Genomic DNA, 18556 nt, shown 5'->3' with positions numbered 1-18556 from the left:
TTTTTCTTCCCTGCCAACTTCTTATCTCCAAGCAGCAGAAGGTGTTGAAAACCTCTGCACCTTTTCTCGTGTCTCCCCCCTGATGTACCTTAACAACGTGTCATTCTGACTGGCAGCTGTGGTATAACACCAGATGCAGAGGCAAGTACCTGATTAACACATACAAATAAAGCGTGGTTAAGCTCTCTGGTTAGGGTTCATGTCACAAGGCGTGCAGGACTACAAAGCATGCTTCTCTTCTCTCAGTTCAACCTTCTCTCACCGCAGCACAGGAAGCCAGACAGGAAAATGCTGCAGCATGAAACTCTCCAGCAGCAGAGCTGCTGACTTCATTCTGACTTTAGCTGCTATTTCTGCTGCAGCTACTGCTGCTGCTTCATCCTCTGGACTTTTTGATTATGCTCGACTAGATTCAGATGTTTCTCCACATTTTTCTTTCTTTGTGTGCTTTTACCAAGTTTCATGGAGTTTCTGTATAGGACATCTGTGGGGTCGGCATTCTTCTCAGACTTTTAGGCAATTTGAAGGAATCTATGGTGAGTTAAACAGTTATTTGCCTTTATACCTTCAGGGTTTTAAGCTTAAAGTTGCACGTTAAGCCCCGAGTGTCTCTGAGTATTTCTGCACCATAATATTTAACATGATGCAATGAGTATTACTGCTTCTTATTATACCTTCTGTCCTTCCAAAGTTTGTAAGCATACTTCCTCTATTTCTGCTACAGTAATATTATGCAGAAATATTAAGCTAGTAGTTTAGTCTTAGTATCTGAAGCTGGCATGCTGTTTCCTGCTCGTCTAAAGGCTCTGACTCTCTTTGGTTTCCTTTGCGTGACTTTTCGTGATGAACAATGAACCACAGAGGAAGGTTTTCTCAGTAAAGCCCCAAACATAGTGAAAAAAACGCAGTTTAATCAACTTTGACTTGTTTCACCGAATGCAGATTCATTTGAGCAAAAAGCTAAATTTCATGCATAAACCTGTTAAATGACAGATGTGCAGAGATGGACAATATGATGTATTAATGATGTTGGCATGAGTTTGATTGATGCTTCAGACTGTTGAACTGCTATCTTATACTCATCATCATTATCCATGGTGTCCCTACAGAAGACACGTCCCAGAGGAGATGTTCAACTAGTACATTTAACTAAAGCATCTGTTTGTGTTCATGATTTTCATGACAATGAGGAACTGAAGGACTTGTAGTGAATTAAAAGTTCTCCTTAGATTTTCACTTTATGCATTTATGGAGGTCATATCTGAACCTGTCTGAGGTGGAGAACAAATAGCTTGGGGATATTTTCAACCACTCAAAGGACCAATCCCATCACTAGTAAACAATTATCCCACTATGCTTGTGAGTTGGTAAGGCAGTCTCGGGTTTGAAAGACTGTCTGACATTAAAACAAATTAAACTTTTCCTGTTTTATTAAATTATTTCTATTTGCTAAACACCGGAATAAAGAGAGAGAATATTTTATAGAATTGTTAATTTATCATAATCCAAAGTCATCTCCTCAGTATTTGGTAGAATTTCCTTTCTAACTAAAATGGTTCTAACTTGGCTCAAACATTCCGGGTTTCCTCCTTTAAGCTTCTCATAATAGTTTGCAGGAACTTTGGCCCATTCTTCTTAACAGAACCGGTGTAACCGGGTCAGGTTTGTGTGCCACCTTTTCAGCTCTGCCAATAAATTTCCTCTTGGACTGGCATTAGGGCTTTGTGATGGCTACTCTAGAACATGGACTCTGTTGTCCTTAACCCACTTCATAACTTATCATTGTTCATTTGGAAGACCCTTTTATGTCCAAGCTTCAACTACCTAATCATATTTTTTTCATCATGATTTGCATTTATTCTGTGATAAAACCACAGAACATGATGCTGCCGCCTCCATACTTCACAGTTGGGATGCTAATCTTAGGCTTGCAAGATTTCCCCGTTTACGTTCCAAATGTAACAACTGCCAAATACTTCAAATGTAGTTTCATTACTACTTATTAAAATACTTAGGGGAATATATGAGCTTATATGTGTAACTTTGGCCTTGTGTGGGTCAGAGAAATGCCACAATAAATTCAAACGTGCGGCTTGTTCTTGCTTTTAAAATTCATTGCAGTTTAATATTTTCTCCCTGGAAACAGAACGCATTAAAAGAAAAAATAACCTTAAAAGCCCCAAACTGACGTTTATGTTCCTGATGATTTTTGTCCCCTTTTTTATGGTAGAACATTCCTATTAGACTTTAGAAAAATGTCACTAGAAATGTTTTGTGCAGAACTGAAGCTTTGAGTGGCTGCAATAGACGACTGTAAATAAAAGTCAATGTGAAAAGGCTGGAGGAAGATAAAGAAAGCTTGAGAGAGCTGCTGGTGAATAAAAGCAGCATTGAGAACGTTTAATAGTGATGTAACATTTGGTGGCTGGTGATAAAAGATGAAGCTTAATAAATATTAGCCTGTAAGAAAATAGTTTATAGCCTTAATATTTGCATTTATTTAATGTTTGTTAATGCATCCTCTAAGTATTAAACTAGAGTGTTAATATACTTTCCTTTTAAATCCTAGGATTTAAATATTAGATAAAATACAAAAATCCTCAATAAACACATCTTAAATAAAGAAATACATGATTTTTAGGACACTTAATGACAACAACAACCAGCATGTCTAAACATGTAAAAAAGACCATATTTTTCATGCAAGTAAAAACTGAAGCAGGAGTCAAGTTCTCCTAATGAAATATATTTAACTGATTGTCAACAACTCTGTAAGGAAAACAAGAAGCTTGTTCCCTCAGAGAAAAACGTTTAATTAAAAAGTCAAGATTAACCTTTATGCAAACACTTGAAAATGGGGTTTAAAAGTGAAAGATGAGAAGATCACCTAAACTGGATCACCTAAATTTGTCCAGACTGACGGTCTGGACAAGGAGAGCCTTAATCAGAGAAGCAGAACTAACACCGTACACCATCATCACACTGAAATATGGTGAGTTCTGTTCAATCCATCATCTGAACATGCAGAGAGGATGACAAAAGAGAGGCCCAAGAGACTCACAGTAACTCTGGATGAGCTGCAGAGATCCACAGCTCAGGTGGAAGAATATCTTAACAGGACAGGTACTAGACACACACCTTTTGACAAGAGGAAAGCCATGAGAAGTCTTGTTTACAGTTTGCCATGTAGGAGATGTGGCAACATGTGGAATAAGGTGATCATATGAGAAAAATAACTCTGAACACACAATTCTCATGGCTACATGTGCTGGCAGCATCATTCCTGTAGAAGGGACAGGGAAGCAGGTCAGGGTTGATGGGAAGATGGATGATGCTTAATCCAGGACAATCCTGAAAGAAAACCTGTTAGAGGCTGGGGTGAAGGTTCACCTTCCAGCAGGACAACCTCCCTAAACAGATAGCCAGAGCTACAATGGCTTAGATCAAAGCCTATCCATGTGTTTAAATGGCCTAGTCAAAGCTCAGACCTAAATGCAATAAAACATTTGTGGCAAAGCTTGAAGATTTCTGTTCAGATATTTTCCATCCAACCTAAATGAGCTATTTTGTAAAAAGAAAAGCGCAAAATGTCAGTCTCTTGATGTGCAAAGCTGGTAGAGACATTCCCCTTAAAACATGAAAGGTGGTTCTGCAGAGTATTTAATATTAGCGAGCTGAATGCTAATAATGTCTAAGACATTAAAACCATGTATCATTTTCCCTTCACTCATCAATTATTGATTTTTCAGAAAATCTGTCAAGGTTTTCAGGTGTGATGGGGCAAAATGTGAAAATGTTCATGGGGTATAAATACTTTTGCAAGGCGACGTAAATACGGGCTCCATTATTCATTCATTTGTGCATTGGTAACTCAGAAGGTTTGCAACATACAGAGCAATAAAAGAGAAGTCCATTATGTTTTCTACTGAAACCAGGGTGGAAACAGACCTAATCTGTTGACGTATGAATGATCATGTACATTAGAGAGAAGAACTGCAGAGAAAAGCTGCCTCTGACTAAAAGAAACCAAGCAAGCTTGTAAACTTGGATCAGACCAAACCACAAGACACAATGCTCTTTAGACAGACTAGACCCAAGAGAAGATGTTTGAACATGAAGCTTACAGCTATTACTGGCCCTTGAAAGTAGACAATACAACAAAACCTGCTCCTGGTAGCCATGGTGATGTGCTAGCAGCTTTGGCCTGTTTAAAGCCACAGAGTTAAACCTGACAGTTGCTGATCGACCATTACCTCAACCAACACTCAGGCAGCTGAAATCGGGTCATACAACAGTAAAAAGTTCCAAGCGATATTTATAAGAGAATGACATGATGCAACTTCCTGACGTTCAGCCCTAAACTGAGCTGAAATGTTGCAGCTGGAGCTGCCATAAGAAGCTCAAATGCTCTGCAAGGTCACTGAATATGGTACCAACATAACGAGGAGCCATCCAAAACACCTAAGCTGTGGGTCTCTGCAGCTCCTCCAGAGTTGCCCTGGCCCCTTTTGGCTGCTTATCTGATTAATGCTCATCTTGCAGCTGATTTTATTCAGGGATGTCAGAGTGAAAGGGGCTGTTTTATTGTCCCGCAGCTAAACAGTCTTGCATTACTTTGTGTTGATCTATCACCTAGAATCCCAATAATACAATACGTGAAGTTTGTGGTTATGATGTGACGAAATGTGAACATCTAGGGGTGCGAATATTTTTGCAAGGTACTGTACAATATCACTGTAAAGTTTATATTCATGAACATTTTATTAAGTCTCCATGTCCATATTGTTGCATTTTTGACAGGCTGAATGATTATTACGTTTATTTATTGTTTCTGTTTTATTTAATTGAATTCATCTCACACAAGGAGAGGAGCACTGAGGGCAGAAAACATCAAGATTCCTCGTGTTGTCATGAACAGGAAGGAACATTATGATTCAATCATGGACCGTAGCAAGCGCATCATGTGGCAGGACGACTGCTACATGGACCTGCAGTCTACGTCCTGCTCTGCATCATCACAGACAGAAACGCAAAGTAAGAAAATCAGTGCTCCGTTCTTCCGTTTTGTATCTGTTTATCTGGGCAAAATTCAAAGCGACAAAGGCTTATGATTTAAATTAGAAACAAATACTTTCTAGGCTGCACGGTGGCGCAGTTGGTAGCACTGTTGCCTTGCAGTAAGAAGGTCCTGGGTTCGGTTCCCGGCCGGGGGTCTTTCTGCATGGAGTTTGCATGTTCTCCCCGTGCATGCGTGGGTTCTCACCGGGTACTCCGGCTTCCTCCCACAGTCCAAAGACATGCCTGTTAGGTTAATTGGTAACTCTAAATTGCCATTAGGTGTATGAATGAGTGTGTGCATGGTTGTTTGTGTGTTGCCCTGTGATGGACTGGCGACCTGTCCAGGGTGTACCCTGCCTCTCGCCCATAGACTGCTGGAGATAGGTACCAGCTCCCCCGCGACCCACTACGGAATAAGCGGTAGAAAATGACTGACTGACTGACAAATACTTTCTCTGTTTATTGAAATCAGAGAATGTTTTCGAAATGTTCTAATTAAACTAACTGATAATAGCTTTTATTCTTACTTCCTTCTTACTAAGGGTTATTTCAAGCTTTGCCACATTTATAATCAAAGTCAAGTAACCTTGGGGTTGTACTCATCCTTCTTCTTCCTCCAGACACTGCAAGTGGACTTTAAACTAAGTCAGTTTTTTGTTTCATTTTAGATCTACATTGGATCCAAAAGCATAAAGACCAGCTCCAGAGCTTTGCTTCACATTCCTTCCTGGAGGAAATAGTAGGACACCTCAGAAATCTGGATATCCTGACTTCAGCTGAAGAGAACAGCATCAAGGAAGCAGGCCAGTTACAAGACCGGATTAAAATGCTCACCACTATCATCACGGGCAAGGAAAGCCAAAGCTCAGATGCCCTGCAGGCATTCATAGAGAGCTCAGATTCAGAGGTTGCCCAGCTTATCTTAAACTACGGTAAGACTCGAAGAGTGAAAACAAAGAAACCTGCTCCCAAATCAAAAATGTGAGATGTTGGACTGACTCAAGTTCATTTTTTCCATAGATTCCATGGTGAAAAAGCACAAAGAGGTGCTTCTACAGCAATATGAGAAGCACAGAGACAGAGATTCAGTCAGCTGCCCCAAACTGAACATCTCCTCAAGAACTTTACTGCTGGTCGACGGACTTTCTGACTTCCAACAAAAGGAACACGACTTGATGCAGGTGGGAGTGACTCGAGGAGGGAGAAGAAACCATCTGAGGCAGCTGGGGCTCGCTAAGCTCTTTGAGCCCCTCACGCGGGTCAGTTTGCCTCCCAGAGTAACACTCACAGTTGGGGTGGCTGGTATTGGCAAGACAACCTGGGTGCGACACTTCATCAGACAATGGTGCCAAGGGACCATCTGTCCAGATATACACTTTGTCTTGCCGTTGACGTTGTGCGAGCTGAACTCACTAGAGAAAGTTTCTGCAGAGAGACTGTTGAAAATGACTTTCCCTCATTTGCAAGTTCCCAGTTTGGTTCTGAGCAACGCCTGCAGGACACTGCTCATCCTGGATGGTTTGGATGAGTTTCGCAGCACTTTAAATTTCTCTGATGCGGCTCCTTGCAACGAGCCAAAGAAGGAGGTTTCCATTGACGACCTAGTTACAAATGTCATCCGAGGAAATCTGCTCCCAGATGTAGCAGTGTGGGTGACGTCGAGACCAGGAGTGGCCTCCCTGATCCCAGGGGGACTAGTTGACCGGGTTACAGAGATCCCAGGATTCAGCCCAGAGGACATCCAGATCTTTCTGAACCACCACTTCTCTGAGAAGGATTTTGCAAGCAGAGTATGGGCTCACTTGGAGTCCCAAAAGATACTGATGGTGATGTGCTACATACCATGCATTTGCTGGATGCTAGCAGAGACTTTGCTGTACATTATGCAGAGCGGGAGACAGGAAAGCCTCCCTAAGACCTGTACTGAGCTGTATGCCCATTGCTGCTCGATGAAAGCAGAAGTAGGTGAACCAAGAGGCAGGGAGCCTGTAAAATCTGAGCAGGTTCATGCAACTAATCGTAAACTGCTGGGCAACCTTGGACGTCTGGCGTTCTACAGCCTCCTGAAACACAAATACACATTCAGCGAGCAGGACCTTCGGGCCTATGGGATAGATATACTTCTAACTCAAAGCAGTCTTGGTGCTGGAGTTCTCATTCGAAGGGAGTCCAACATACACACCACTTACAGATTCACACATCTGACTCTGCAGGAGTTTCTTGCAGCTACATTTTATCATGTTTCCTCCAAGCGGGCCATCTTTGACCTGTTCTCTGAGAGCACAATGTCCTGGCCCAAGATTGGCTTCCAAAACCACTTCAGAAGTGCCTTTCAACACTCACAGCAAGCTGAAGATGGTCATCTGGATCTGTTTGTGCGCTTCTTGACAGGCTTGCTGTGCCCAACAACGATAAAACCTCTGGCTGGACTCTTGGCTCTCGGGAAAGACGATGGAAGTCAGAAGGATTGGGCTGCAGGGTTTTTACAAGGCCTCCTGTCCAGCGTGGGTTCGGTGGTGTCCCTCCGAGCAGTCAACCTGGCCTATTGTTTACAGGAGCTGCAACATACAGAGCTGCTCCGGAGTGTCGAGGAGGACCTACGGCAGGGTAGCCTGGCTGGAAAACTGACGCGGCCACATTGTGTGGTGCTGGGCTACCTCTTGCATGCTTCTCCAGAGTGCAGTGAACAAACCAACCTGACAGGGTGTCTGAACTATTCGACGGTGAAAAGCTTACTCCCACAGCTGCTGTACTGTACCCATCTGAGGTCAGTTCTTGGGGTCAGTTTCTTTCAGATAGCTAAAGCTCAGAGCCAGGATTGCTGAAGCTGCTTGCTTTCTGTTAAACAGGCTGGAGAATAATAACTTCAAAGACGACGTCATGGAACTGCTGGGAAGCCTTCTGAGTGCCAAAGACTGCCACATCCGGAAAATTAGGTTGGATCAAATTCAGAGAATAATGGATTGTTGATCATTACAGTGCTGTAGGAGGTGATTGTGGGATTGATGCCACTTTTCTTCCCTTCAGTTTGGCAGACAACATCATCAGCAACAAAGGAGCCAAAGCCCTGAGTCGAGCCCTCTTGGTGAATCGAACACTAACGTCCATCAAGTGAGAAACCTTTTTAGCTTTAACTGAAATTAAAGTTACTGAAGGATGAGATTCTTGTTGATTGTTCAGCAAAACTGTTATTTAAGAGATGGAAGTACAAATGTGTTATTTTTTTAATGTGTCTTAATGGATAAAACTCCAATATATTTACTTTGTAATGTCTGGGTCAATTATTCATACTGCCTTAAGGGTTGTTTTATTGCAAATGCAAACATAATTTATTTTATTAGGATTTTACAGTTAACCCCAAAATGATTCATACCCCTGGCATATTTAGCTCAAAAACAAAATTAATATTAATGTCTTGAAGCGACTGAGGGATAAAACACTGATAATTCTTCACATTGTTTGTCCTATTTCCAGTCAGAAATAAACTTCTTTGCTGAATGAAAATAATTTTAAATCTTAATTTGCCATGGGTATGAATCATTTTGGGCTTAACCATATGTAGCGCATTACTGTGAAGTGATAGGAGAAGGATAAATGGCTTCCAATTTGTTTTACAAATAAAAAAAGTGAAGTGTACGTTTGTATTCAACCCCCTTCACTCTGATATCAGTAAATAAAATCCAGTGCAACAAATTGCCTTTAAAAGGGGAAAGACAGGAGAACATGTCATCAAAGTAAATAAGATGTAAACTGATCTTTAAAGATCAGGAAATGGCAACAACAAAATAATGATTGAAGTCAGAAAACTGACAAACAATCTGGATGAGGATCCAGTTTTATCTTCTATCACACAAGCCAAGGAAGATGATCTGGGAGGTAAAAACATCTCCAAAGCCCATCAAAATTACAATTTATTCAAAGGCTTTTGTAGCATATTTACCAGGGGTGCCGGTAGATGTATAACGTTTAACCTCTCATTTTAAATTCAGCTTAAAGAACAACAACATTGGATCAAAGGGAGCCAAATTCCTGGCGGAGGCTCTGAAAATGAACCAAGCCTTGATATCAATCAAGTGAGTATAATGGCAATTAGCTTTTTGTACATTTATACATTAAAAACACAACAAAACACACATTTGCCATTTTATGTCCCATCCTTAGCTTCCAGAACAACTCCATAGCGGAAGAAGGAGCTCAGGCCATTGCAGAGGTCCTTCAGTGCAACCGCAAACTGGTGTCTCTAAAGTACGATTTCTCCTGCTTATTGTCTGTGTTCATCAGATGTTATTCCATGTTTCTATATGTGAAATATGCAACATATTTCCATGCATGTGTTCTTTCAGCATGCGGAAGAATACAGTTGGAGCGGGTGGAGCCAAGAAGTTTGCAGAAGCGCTGAAGACAAACCGAACTCTTACAAAGTTGATGTAATCACTTAAAATATTTTCTTTCCCTCCTTTTATTTGTAAAATCATGTATTTCTTAACCCTGAGCAAGAAGGTTTACATACAGACATGGTCAAAGGTTTACATACTCTCATCATCTGCATGAATGTCATTAATTTTGAGTTTTTGATAATGATGCATAAAGAGAACGATAAAGATTCAGTGGGCCATTAAATCTAGCAATCGATACGGTGTCTTAAATACATTCTGGTGTTAAAAATTATATCAGTCGCATTAAAGAAATAATTTTACTATCAGTATTAAATCTATTAAAACTTGAACTGAAACTCTTGCTTAATCAGTGAGCCCTAGTGGCACATTTTACTGAAAGAAACAACAGGACTAAATTATGAAAATGTATTTATTCTCAGGCTAAAAATATTTATGTTTAAAAGAGAAAGCGACTGAAGGAGAGCAGCAAACCAATCACCTGCTGGAGGCACTATGTGTCTTCTGAGACACATAGTGTATTAAAAACGTTGCATTCAGTTTAACACTTTAAAAGTTAGAACTGATCATGAATTTACGACTCTTACGATTGTCATGTTGGAACAACCTATTTTGTCCAAGTTTCACCCATGAAAGCCAGTTTAGGAAAGGTTAAAGCAGGAGAACATTTAGCTTCTGAAATGGAAATTAACGATTTTCTGATTGTACCTAAATGCCAGGTGTGTGACAGAAGACTGAACAATTTAAATGAGCTCCACCATTTCTGTTACGCAGAGCGGTCAGACATCCAGCCAGAATTATCCCAAGACCTCACGACTGCTTCTCACATAGTTGTGGAGGTGTATGTATGATTTTGTTCATGTTTGAATTAGTGAAAATCCACATGAACTCAAACTTGAGTATCTAGTTCAAAAATAATTCAAGGTATTTGCTTTATCATTTTTCCCCCCTGAGAAAAGAACAGTTTAGATGCATTATTAAAACCACAATGAGTGTATGTAAACTTCTGACCACACCGTATTTTAAATTAAAGACAACCCTGCATAATAATATTTGGTTATACAAAAATGCTGTGGAGGTAAAATCTGATGTTTAAAAAGGAAATACATTATATTTACATTCATATTTACATGACAGTATGTTTTACTGAACAGCCAATTAAATGCTGACCTGAGGTTTTGTGGAGCTTTCGAAAAATGCATATTTCCATTTATGATCTTCATGAAGCATGTCGCTAATAAAAAGGTCAACTGGAAACGGGTCACCAGTATTATTACGCTAAAAAAACTGTCTTTCTTTACGGTATCTGAAAAGAAATGAAACAAAGTGGAGATTTTGCCTTCAGTTTCTCATTTCTTACAGATTTCAGAAAACTTTATTCTGCCTCTGAGGTAGAAAGAAAAAGGACCATTCATCTTTCAGTACACGGTTCAGAAAACCAGCCTCTGTAACATTTTCACTAGTATAATATATAGTATATAACTGAGTGTGCAGGCACCATTAAGGATGAAATGAACATGTTTTGAAACAATATATGCTGCCTTTCAGTTATGGTCTTATTCCACCCTGGCTAACATTACGTGAATATTTTCTTTTTGAAAACTACAGAAAAATATTATTTTTTGTTATTCCTCGGAGGTTCATTTGTTACCTCTGTTGTGCAGACTCTGCAGCAACCAGCTTGGGGATAAAGGAACAGTTGCTCTGGCTGAAGCTTTGACGTTCAACCACACTTTGCTGTCACTCCAGTCAGTATCACATTCTCCATAACCTCGTAACCAAAGAGACCTTCTGATAATGTATTGTGATGTATGAAAACTGCATTCATTATAGTTTTATTTAATTGTTTTTCCTTCACAGACTTCAGAGTAACTCGATCAGCAACAAGGGCATGACAGCCCTGACCAAAGCTCTTAGACTGAACCGGGGTCTTGTCTCTTTGAAGTAATAGTTGGATTTAATTCTGATTATCTGGATGCTAACATGACGCCAACCTCACCAAAATGTCCATAAATCTTTTTTATACATGCAGTTTAAGGGAGAACTCGATTGGAGTGGAAGGAGCTAAGAACATGGCCCACGCCCTGCAGGAGAACAACTCTTTGCAGAACCTCGAGTGAGTGACACTCTGCAGCCTTTACATTTATCCACCAGTCAGCTCATAATAATTATCACTTTTATCTAATTAAGGTTGAGTTCACACTGCAGAACAACACGAAAAAGCACTAAGAAGACAGATAGCGTTAAACAATGATGACTCTGGTGCTCTCTGCACAGTTACGCCTGAACTATGGGGGTGTCTCTTTCTTGTCTTGTGTCATTGTTGTATCAGTAACGAGTGTGTGTGTGTGTGTCTGCATCCCAGTCTCACAGCAAACCTGCTACATGATGACGGGGTTCAAGCAATTGCTGGAGCAATCAAGTTTAATCAAGGGCTTACATCTCTCCAGTAAGTTGAGTTTACAAAACAAGCAACACATAAATCTCTGACTCATTCAAATTTTATATGACCACTAACACTTCAGAATCAGAATCAGAAAAGCTTTATTGCCAAGTACGTTTTTGGACATACAAGGAATTTGTTTTGGCGTAGTCGGTGCAATACAATACAAATTAAACAGTATAAACATATCTACAATATAATATAAATATATGTGCACAGGTTTAAGTGAGTAGAGCAGTATAAGATGCCAGAGCAATACAACAGTGCAGGTGATCATTGTGTAAGTAAAGCAGGAGTTCAAGCTGAGCGTTAATGTAACGCATAAAGTTACAGGTTACAGGTGTCCTGTCAGCAAAAAAGGGGGGGTGTGGGGGAAAGGGAGAGTGTCGGGGTGGTTTCTGGGCTTTGTTAACCAGGCTGGTGGCAGATGGGAAAAAACTGTTCTTGTGGCGTGAGGTTTTGGTCCGGATGGACCGCAGCCTCCTGCCAGAGGGGAGAGTTTCAAAGAGTCTGTGACCGGGGTGGGAGGGATCAGCCAGAATCTTCCCGGCCCGCTTCAGGGTCCTGGAGGTGTACAGTTCCTGGAGCCACAGTAGACTGCAGCCAATCACCTTCTCAGCAGACCGAATGACACGCTGCAGCCTGCCCTTATCCTTGGCTGTAGCAGCGGCGTACCAGATGGTGATGGAGGAGGTGAGGATGGACTCAATGATGGCTGTGTAGAAGTGCACCATCATAGTCTTTGGCAGGTTGAATTTCTTCAGCTGCCGCAGGAAGAACATCCTCTGCTGGGCTTTCTTGATGAGGGAGCTGATGTTTGGCTCCCACTTGAGATCCTGGGAGATGATGGTTTCCAGGAAGCGGAAAGATTCCACAGTGTCAATTGTGGAGTCACAGAGGGTGATGGGGGCAGGTGGGGCTGGGTTCTGCCTGAAGTCCACAACCATCTCCACTGTCTTTAGAGCGTTGAGCTCAAGGTTGTTCTGGCTGCACCAGTCCAACAGATGGTCCACCTCCCATCTGTACGCGGACTCGTCACCATCAGAGATGAGTCCGATCAGGGTGGTGTCGTCCGCAAACTTCAGAAGCTTGACAGACTGGTGACTGGAGGTGCAGCTGTTGGTGTACAGGGAGAAGAGCAGAGGAGAGAGAACACAGCCTTGGGGGGAACCGGTGCTTCTGTGAAGCTGCTCTTCAAAATGATGCATTTACAGCATCAGAGCTTTTTAAATATTATTTAGCTGAATGAATATGTCTCTAAAAACTGGTAAAAGTATTCACCCACATTAAAACTGCTTTATATTTAAATTTTATGTCAGAGACCAACACAAACAATAATATAAACTCATTCATCTCCTTGGGTTGAACCCTGCAGAACCAGCTTTTGCTGCAATTACATCTGCCTGTACTTTATGGGTAGGTCTCCTCCAGCTTTGCACATCTACAGGCTGAATTTCATGTCCATTCTTCTTCACAAATCACCTCAACTCTGTTAGATTGACTGGAGAACGTCTCTAAACAGCAATCATCATTTCTTATCACAAATTTTCAGTTGGATTTAGATTTGGACTTTGACTAGGCCATTCTAGCACATGAATATGCTTTGATCTAAACCATCTCATTGTATCTCTGGCAAACTCCAAAAGTCTATCTTTATGACGTTCTTTAAACAGTGACTTTTCTGCGTGGCTGTTTGATTAATATTTATCCAGTTAACAGATTATCCCACCTGAGCTGTGGATCTTTGCAGCTCCTCCACAGTTAACAGGGTCCTCTTGGCTGCTTCTGTAATTAATCCTCTCCTTGCCCAACCTGTTATTTTAGTTGGATCTCCATGTCTTCGTAGGTTTTCAGTTGGTCCATCCTGTTTCCATGTTCAGATAATGGATTGAACAGATCTCTGGGATTATAACTTGGTATTAAATGACACACAGGTGGATTTACTAGCTAGATGACTTCTGAAGGTAGTTCATTACACTGGATTTTTACTTAGGGGTATCAGAGGAAAGAAGGCAAACACCTTTCAGGTTAAGATTTTTGAAAATAAGCGTATCATGTTCCTTCTGCTTTATAATTATGAGCGAATTTGTTCCAGGACCTAAAATAATTAGATCTTTGTGGTTGTTGAAAAAGGAAATGTTTAAAGTGTGTGTATACTTTTGCAATGCAGTGTAAGCAGATACACCTTAAGACTGGAAGCCAGTCCTGAACAGCTGGACACCTCAGGTCTTGTAGTAGATTTTCAGGTCTCTATGCTTCAGTACAAGACAAATATCTATGTTCATTACATGGGGAATACTATTTTGGTCTGGAGTTTGAACTTGTTAAACTGTAGAAGAATTAATTGATAAGATGTGCCCTATAAGGTTATTTTTTTTATAGAAAACTCCTAAAGAAACTAAAATCCTGAATTGTTGCAAAATAGAGGACCAACACTGCAAAATGCTGCCATAGTTGACCCAAAGTGTCTATTTTTCTCTTTCTTCTACAGCCTCCAGTGGAACTTTATAAAGTCAACCGCCACTAAAGCTCTGGCCCAGGCCCTGCTCTCCAACACCACCATTCAACTTCTGGAGTAAGAGCAGTTTTATAGAAAAATCCTCCATCAGCACTCACCTCTGACCCTCACAGAATTGCTCTCTGGCTTTACACTGATTAGCTATGAACTTCCAAACAGTATCTCCAAGAAGAAGAACGTACCAACATCAGTGTGAGCAGAAGCCCTTCTGTCGGTCGATCAGTGGTTCTGTAAAGTTTCTAGCTACAGAACATATCTTGTGTTTTCTTCTTTGGCTGCAGTCTACAAGAAAACACCATTGGGAACGAGGGTGTGACTTACCTCGCCGAAGCCCTGAAAGTCAACACGTCTCTGCGTACCTTATGGTTGGTGAAACTTAATTATGCCCATATATGGGCATAATTAGTATTAGAACGGTTCAGCATGTTTGATGAAGAGCTACATGTATTCAGTGTCTTTTACGCCATCTGCTTTAGTCTCCAGGGAGTCTCAGCAGGGACGAGCGGCGCTGTTGCAATGGCAGAAGCTCTGACGTCCAACCAGACTCTACAAACATTAGAGTGAGTCCGAGGTTTCCCTCGCGTCTGCTTCTTTTATCCTTTTGTTCCTTCATGTCCGTTGCTGCCATTAGCAGGTAAATATTTCTTAATTAGGCTTTAATGACACTTGGATGAGCAAGACGAGGTTAATGTCCTTATTTTTGGGACCATTTTCTTCTTCAGATTACGTGTTTTTTCATGCAGTGAAACTTATCTGACTGTATTAAAGCTTCACGAATTGTTTGTTTTGATAATGGAAACTTTCTTCACTCAGTAAGGCTTCACAACAAAGAATGTTCCTATCACCATAACCTGGTACTGCTTAGCTATGGTGTGTTCACTGATCTGGAAAAAACTTCAGATGTTTGAGTTTCCTACTGGCTGTTCATGGGTCAGAACCGATCAAGCTGAAAATCTTCCAGTTCTGGTCACCTGCTGGTCTTTCAGTGCATTTCTGATTTTACTCACTTTGTGCTGCAAATATTTCACTGTCAAATTGAGATGTCATTCCCATATAAAACAAAAAACAATAAAACAAAGACAGTCAGATATATACTCCTCAAAAAAATAAAGGGAACACTCAAATAACACATCCTAGATCTGAATGAATGAAATATTCTCATTGAATACTTTGTTCTGTACAAAGTTGAATGTGCTGACAACAAAGTCACACAAAAATCATCAATGGGAATCACCTGCAGAACTACTCCTTTATTGAGTGTCTTGATAATCACCAAAGATTTCCTCCTGTTGTCTTTTCCATTTGAACAACAGGATGTGAAATTGATTGTCAATCAGTGTTGCTTCCTAAGTGGACAGTTTGATTTCACAGAAGTTTGATTTACTTGGAGTTATATTGTGTTTTAAGTGTTCCCTTTATTTTTTGAGCAGTTTATATATTAAGCTTGATCAGTTTTCTATGAGTTTTTACAGCTCTAAAGAAATGTATTTACAAGAAGCAAAGCGAGAGCAAAAATGTCGCTTTGTGTTGAAGCGCCTGCTGACCTGAGGTGTAGACTAACACTGGAACTTAACGAGCTCGTTTATCTATCGGCTGATTAACAGACATACAGCTTGTAGTTCCTAACTGTAGTTTCACCTTAATAAGAGGGGTTCCACACCATGACTTTCTAGTAAAGGAAAAGTCTAGGAGACCTATTTCAGCAAGCTAAAGAAACTCCTTTTCTAAAATTAAAAATTAAAATCAGAAAACAAACCCCCTTGTGGGAGAATGTGATGAAAATATATTTGTTGAAAGATAAGCTGTTAAAAATATAAGGTGGTGTGAAATAGAGCGTATTAGGAAGCTGCTGCTTGTTAAGATGCAGTTAAAATGTCTTAACATCTGCTGTAACAACATGAAGGTCACTGATATACCTCAAGGCTAAAACAGCTTATCCACTGTTTCCAGTGATATGTTCTGTTCCTTCAGCATATTTTCTGCTCTTTGTTTTCAGTCTGCGTGGGAATGCTGTGGGAATGAAGGGGGCAAAAGCCTTAGCCAATTCTCTGAAATGCAACAGAAGCCTTAAATCATTAAAGTAAGTCTGAACTATTTGTCATCGTGTTGAAAATGGACCCTTAACTTACAACATTCTGACATTTCCTCTGTTTTATTCCATCCTTTTTCCTGGTGTTGAATCAGGTATTTCTTATTATTATTTGCATTTTTATAAGAATTTCATTATAAAGTCCTGGTTTTTAAAATAGATATAGAACAAACTTCACAAATTTTCTTACACAGAACCAATTGAGATTTTAAAATGCTGTTTCTATAGAGGTTCTGGTTCTATTAGTTTAAATTGGTACATTTAAAGTTAACATTTAGTCTCTGAGTTAATGCAAACACGTCCAAGGAAGTAAATAACTTAAAGTGACCAACCCTGCTTCTGCAAAGCTGTCTGCCGAGGGTGGCTCCTCTTCTTCTGCGGCTGAAAACTTGTCATGTTTCTTTATTTGTAAGGAAAGCACTACAGAAGCTTGGAGCAGAAATCAGAGTTCAATTCAATTCAGTTCAGTTTATTTCAATAGCGCCAATTCAAAACACAGATTGTCTCAGGGCACTTTACAAAGTCAGTTCAATTGAATCATTCAAATTTTCAGTTGGGTACAATTAATTCTAACTATCAAACAGTTCAGTCAGATTCAGTTTATTATTCAAATAAGTTCAAAAGGTTTTCTATCTAAGGAGAACCAGCAGATTGCATTAAGTCAACGACTTGCAGCATTCACTCCTCCTGGATGAGCATGTAGAGGTGTGTGTCAGCGAGGAGGCCTACAACCTCGACCCAGTTACACCGGTTCTGTCAGGAGGAATGGGCCAAAACTCCAGCAAGTTATTGTGAAAAGCTTTTGGAAGGAAACCGAAAATGCTTGACCCAAGTCAGACGGTTTTAAATGTAATTCTACTAAATAATGAGGAAATTTATGTCAACTTCTGAAAATGAAGAAAGTAACAAAACAATTATCTACCTCATTATTCTGACATTTAGCAACTAAAAGTCAATTTGAATAAACAAGCAGGTTTTTATTTCTCTTACTGTAATCAGTCTAAAGAAATACTTTAACTAGATCTTCCAGTAGACAGGTTTTCAGAGAAAGTATCATGTTTGTTAAAGAGCTAGATGTCTCAAAAATATGTGTATCATAAATGATGTGTTTGGGTTTATCGTGAAACCCAGAAGCTGTAATTTCTTTTAGTCTGGCTTGTAAAAAAGATTTAAAATGTGTGAAAATCTCGCATTCCTGAAAAGCAGCAGGAAGCTTGTACTTAGCTCTGAAAAGAAATGATTTGAACTCTTAATTAAATGGAAGAAAGTGACTTATTCTGTGTCCTCCCAGTCTGCAGGAGAACTCGTTGGGAATGGATGGAGCCATTTTCATTGCTACAGCTTTAAAGGGAAACCACCAACTAGCATATATCAAGTAAGTTTATATATTCTGGGTAATAGCCAACGTGATTGCTCGTTAATCAGAAAACATAAAAGTCTTTTCCCTCTAGTTTGCAGGGAAATGGAATCGGAGAATCAGGAGCAAAGGTCATATCAGATGCAATAAAAGCCAGTGCTCCCAGCTGCGTAGTGGACATCTAAGCAAGAATAGAAGACTGAAGAAAGTCAATAGAAGAAGGCTTTTAGTCATGACTCCCACTGTGCAGCATTGTTGGAGATAACCCTCTGGTCATGGTTTTATCATGGATGATAGTTGGTTTATATGGCTGATGGCTTCTGGGAATCAGAAGACTGGTGTTTCAGCTGTGAGCCATGTTGGCTGGACTTTTTGGAAAGATCCAAGTATTTCCTCCCCTGGATATAAGCATTGTTGCCTGAGTCCATAGGAAATGCTACACATGGAGCTCAACATATAAAAGATGAACAAATGTGTTCGTTGCACTTCGTAAACTTGGACAAATAAAACATTTTTGTGTTCACTGCATTTTTCTATATACTGTATATTTTTATGCATTATAGATGTAAATTGCCACATTAAGTAAGCTAATGATAGAAAAGAGGAAAGGATACAGAGTTATTTATGTTCAGCAGCTTGAGTAATGTTGCTTCTTCTCGTCTGGTATAAAGAAATAAAATGTATCAAACAGACAAAA

General features: G+C 40.1%; 1 protein-coding gene across 1 annotated transcript; it reads left to right on the top strand.

Moving 5' to 3' along the window:
* The first annotated feature begins 339 nt into the window (after positions 1-339).
* Positions 340-18556, top strand: nlrc3 (NLR family, CARD domain containing 3). Its single transcript, XM_047377381.1, has 19 exons — positions 340-536; positions 4865-5034; positions 5727-5990; positions 6079-7825; positions 7908-7994; positions 8086-8169; positions 9048-9131; positions 9220-9303; positions 9402-9485; positions 11117-11200; positions 11313-11396; positions 11485-11568; positions 11818-11901; positions 14387-14470; positions 14695-14778; positions 14890-14973; positions 16410-16493; positions 17794-17877; positions 17954-18556. The coding sequence occupies exons 2-19, from the start codon at positions 4911-4913 to the stop codon at positions 18042-18044; spliced, it is 3405 nt and encodes a 1134-aa protein (XP_047233337.1). The 5' UTR covers positions 340-536; positions 4865-4910; the 3' UTR covers positions 18045-18556.

The sequence above is a fragment of the Girardinichthys multiradiatus genome, chromosome 10 (assembly GCF_021462225.1).
Source record: "Girardinichthys multiradiatus isolate DD_20200921_A chromosome 10, DD_fGirMul_XY1, whole genome shotgun sequence".
NCBI classification, from domain to species: Eukaryota; Metazoa; Chordata; class Actinopteri; order Cyprinodontiformes; family Goodeidae; genus Girardinichthys; species Girardinichthys multiradiatus.
This window is presented reverse-complemented; position numbering and strand designations above follow the sequence as displayed.

Bases quoted from the DNA above. Each gene is read 5' to 3' on its own strand.
- nlrc3 (XM_047377381.1), top strand. From the start codon at position 4,911: ATGAACAGGAAGGAACATTATGATTCAATCATGGACCGTAGCAAGCGC. The intron at 5,991-6,078 runs GTAAGACTCGAA...TTTTTTCCATAG, and splicing joins CCAGCTTATCTTAAACTACG to ATTCCATGGTGAAAAAGCAC. The intron at 17,878-17,953 runs GTAAGTTTATAT...TTTTCCCTCTAG, and splicing joins CACCAACTAGCATATATCAA to TTTGCAGGGAAATGGAATCG.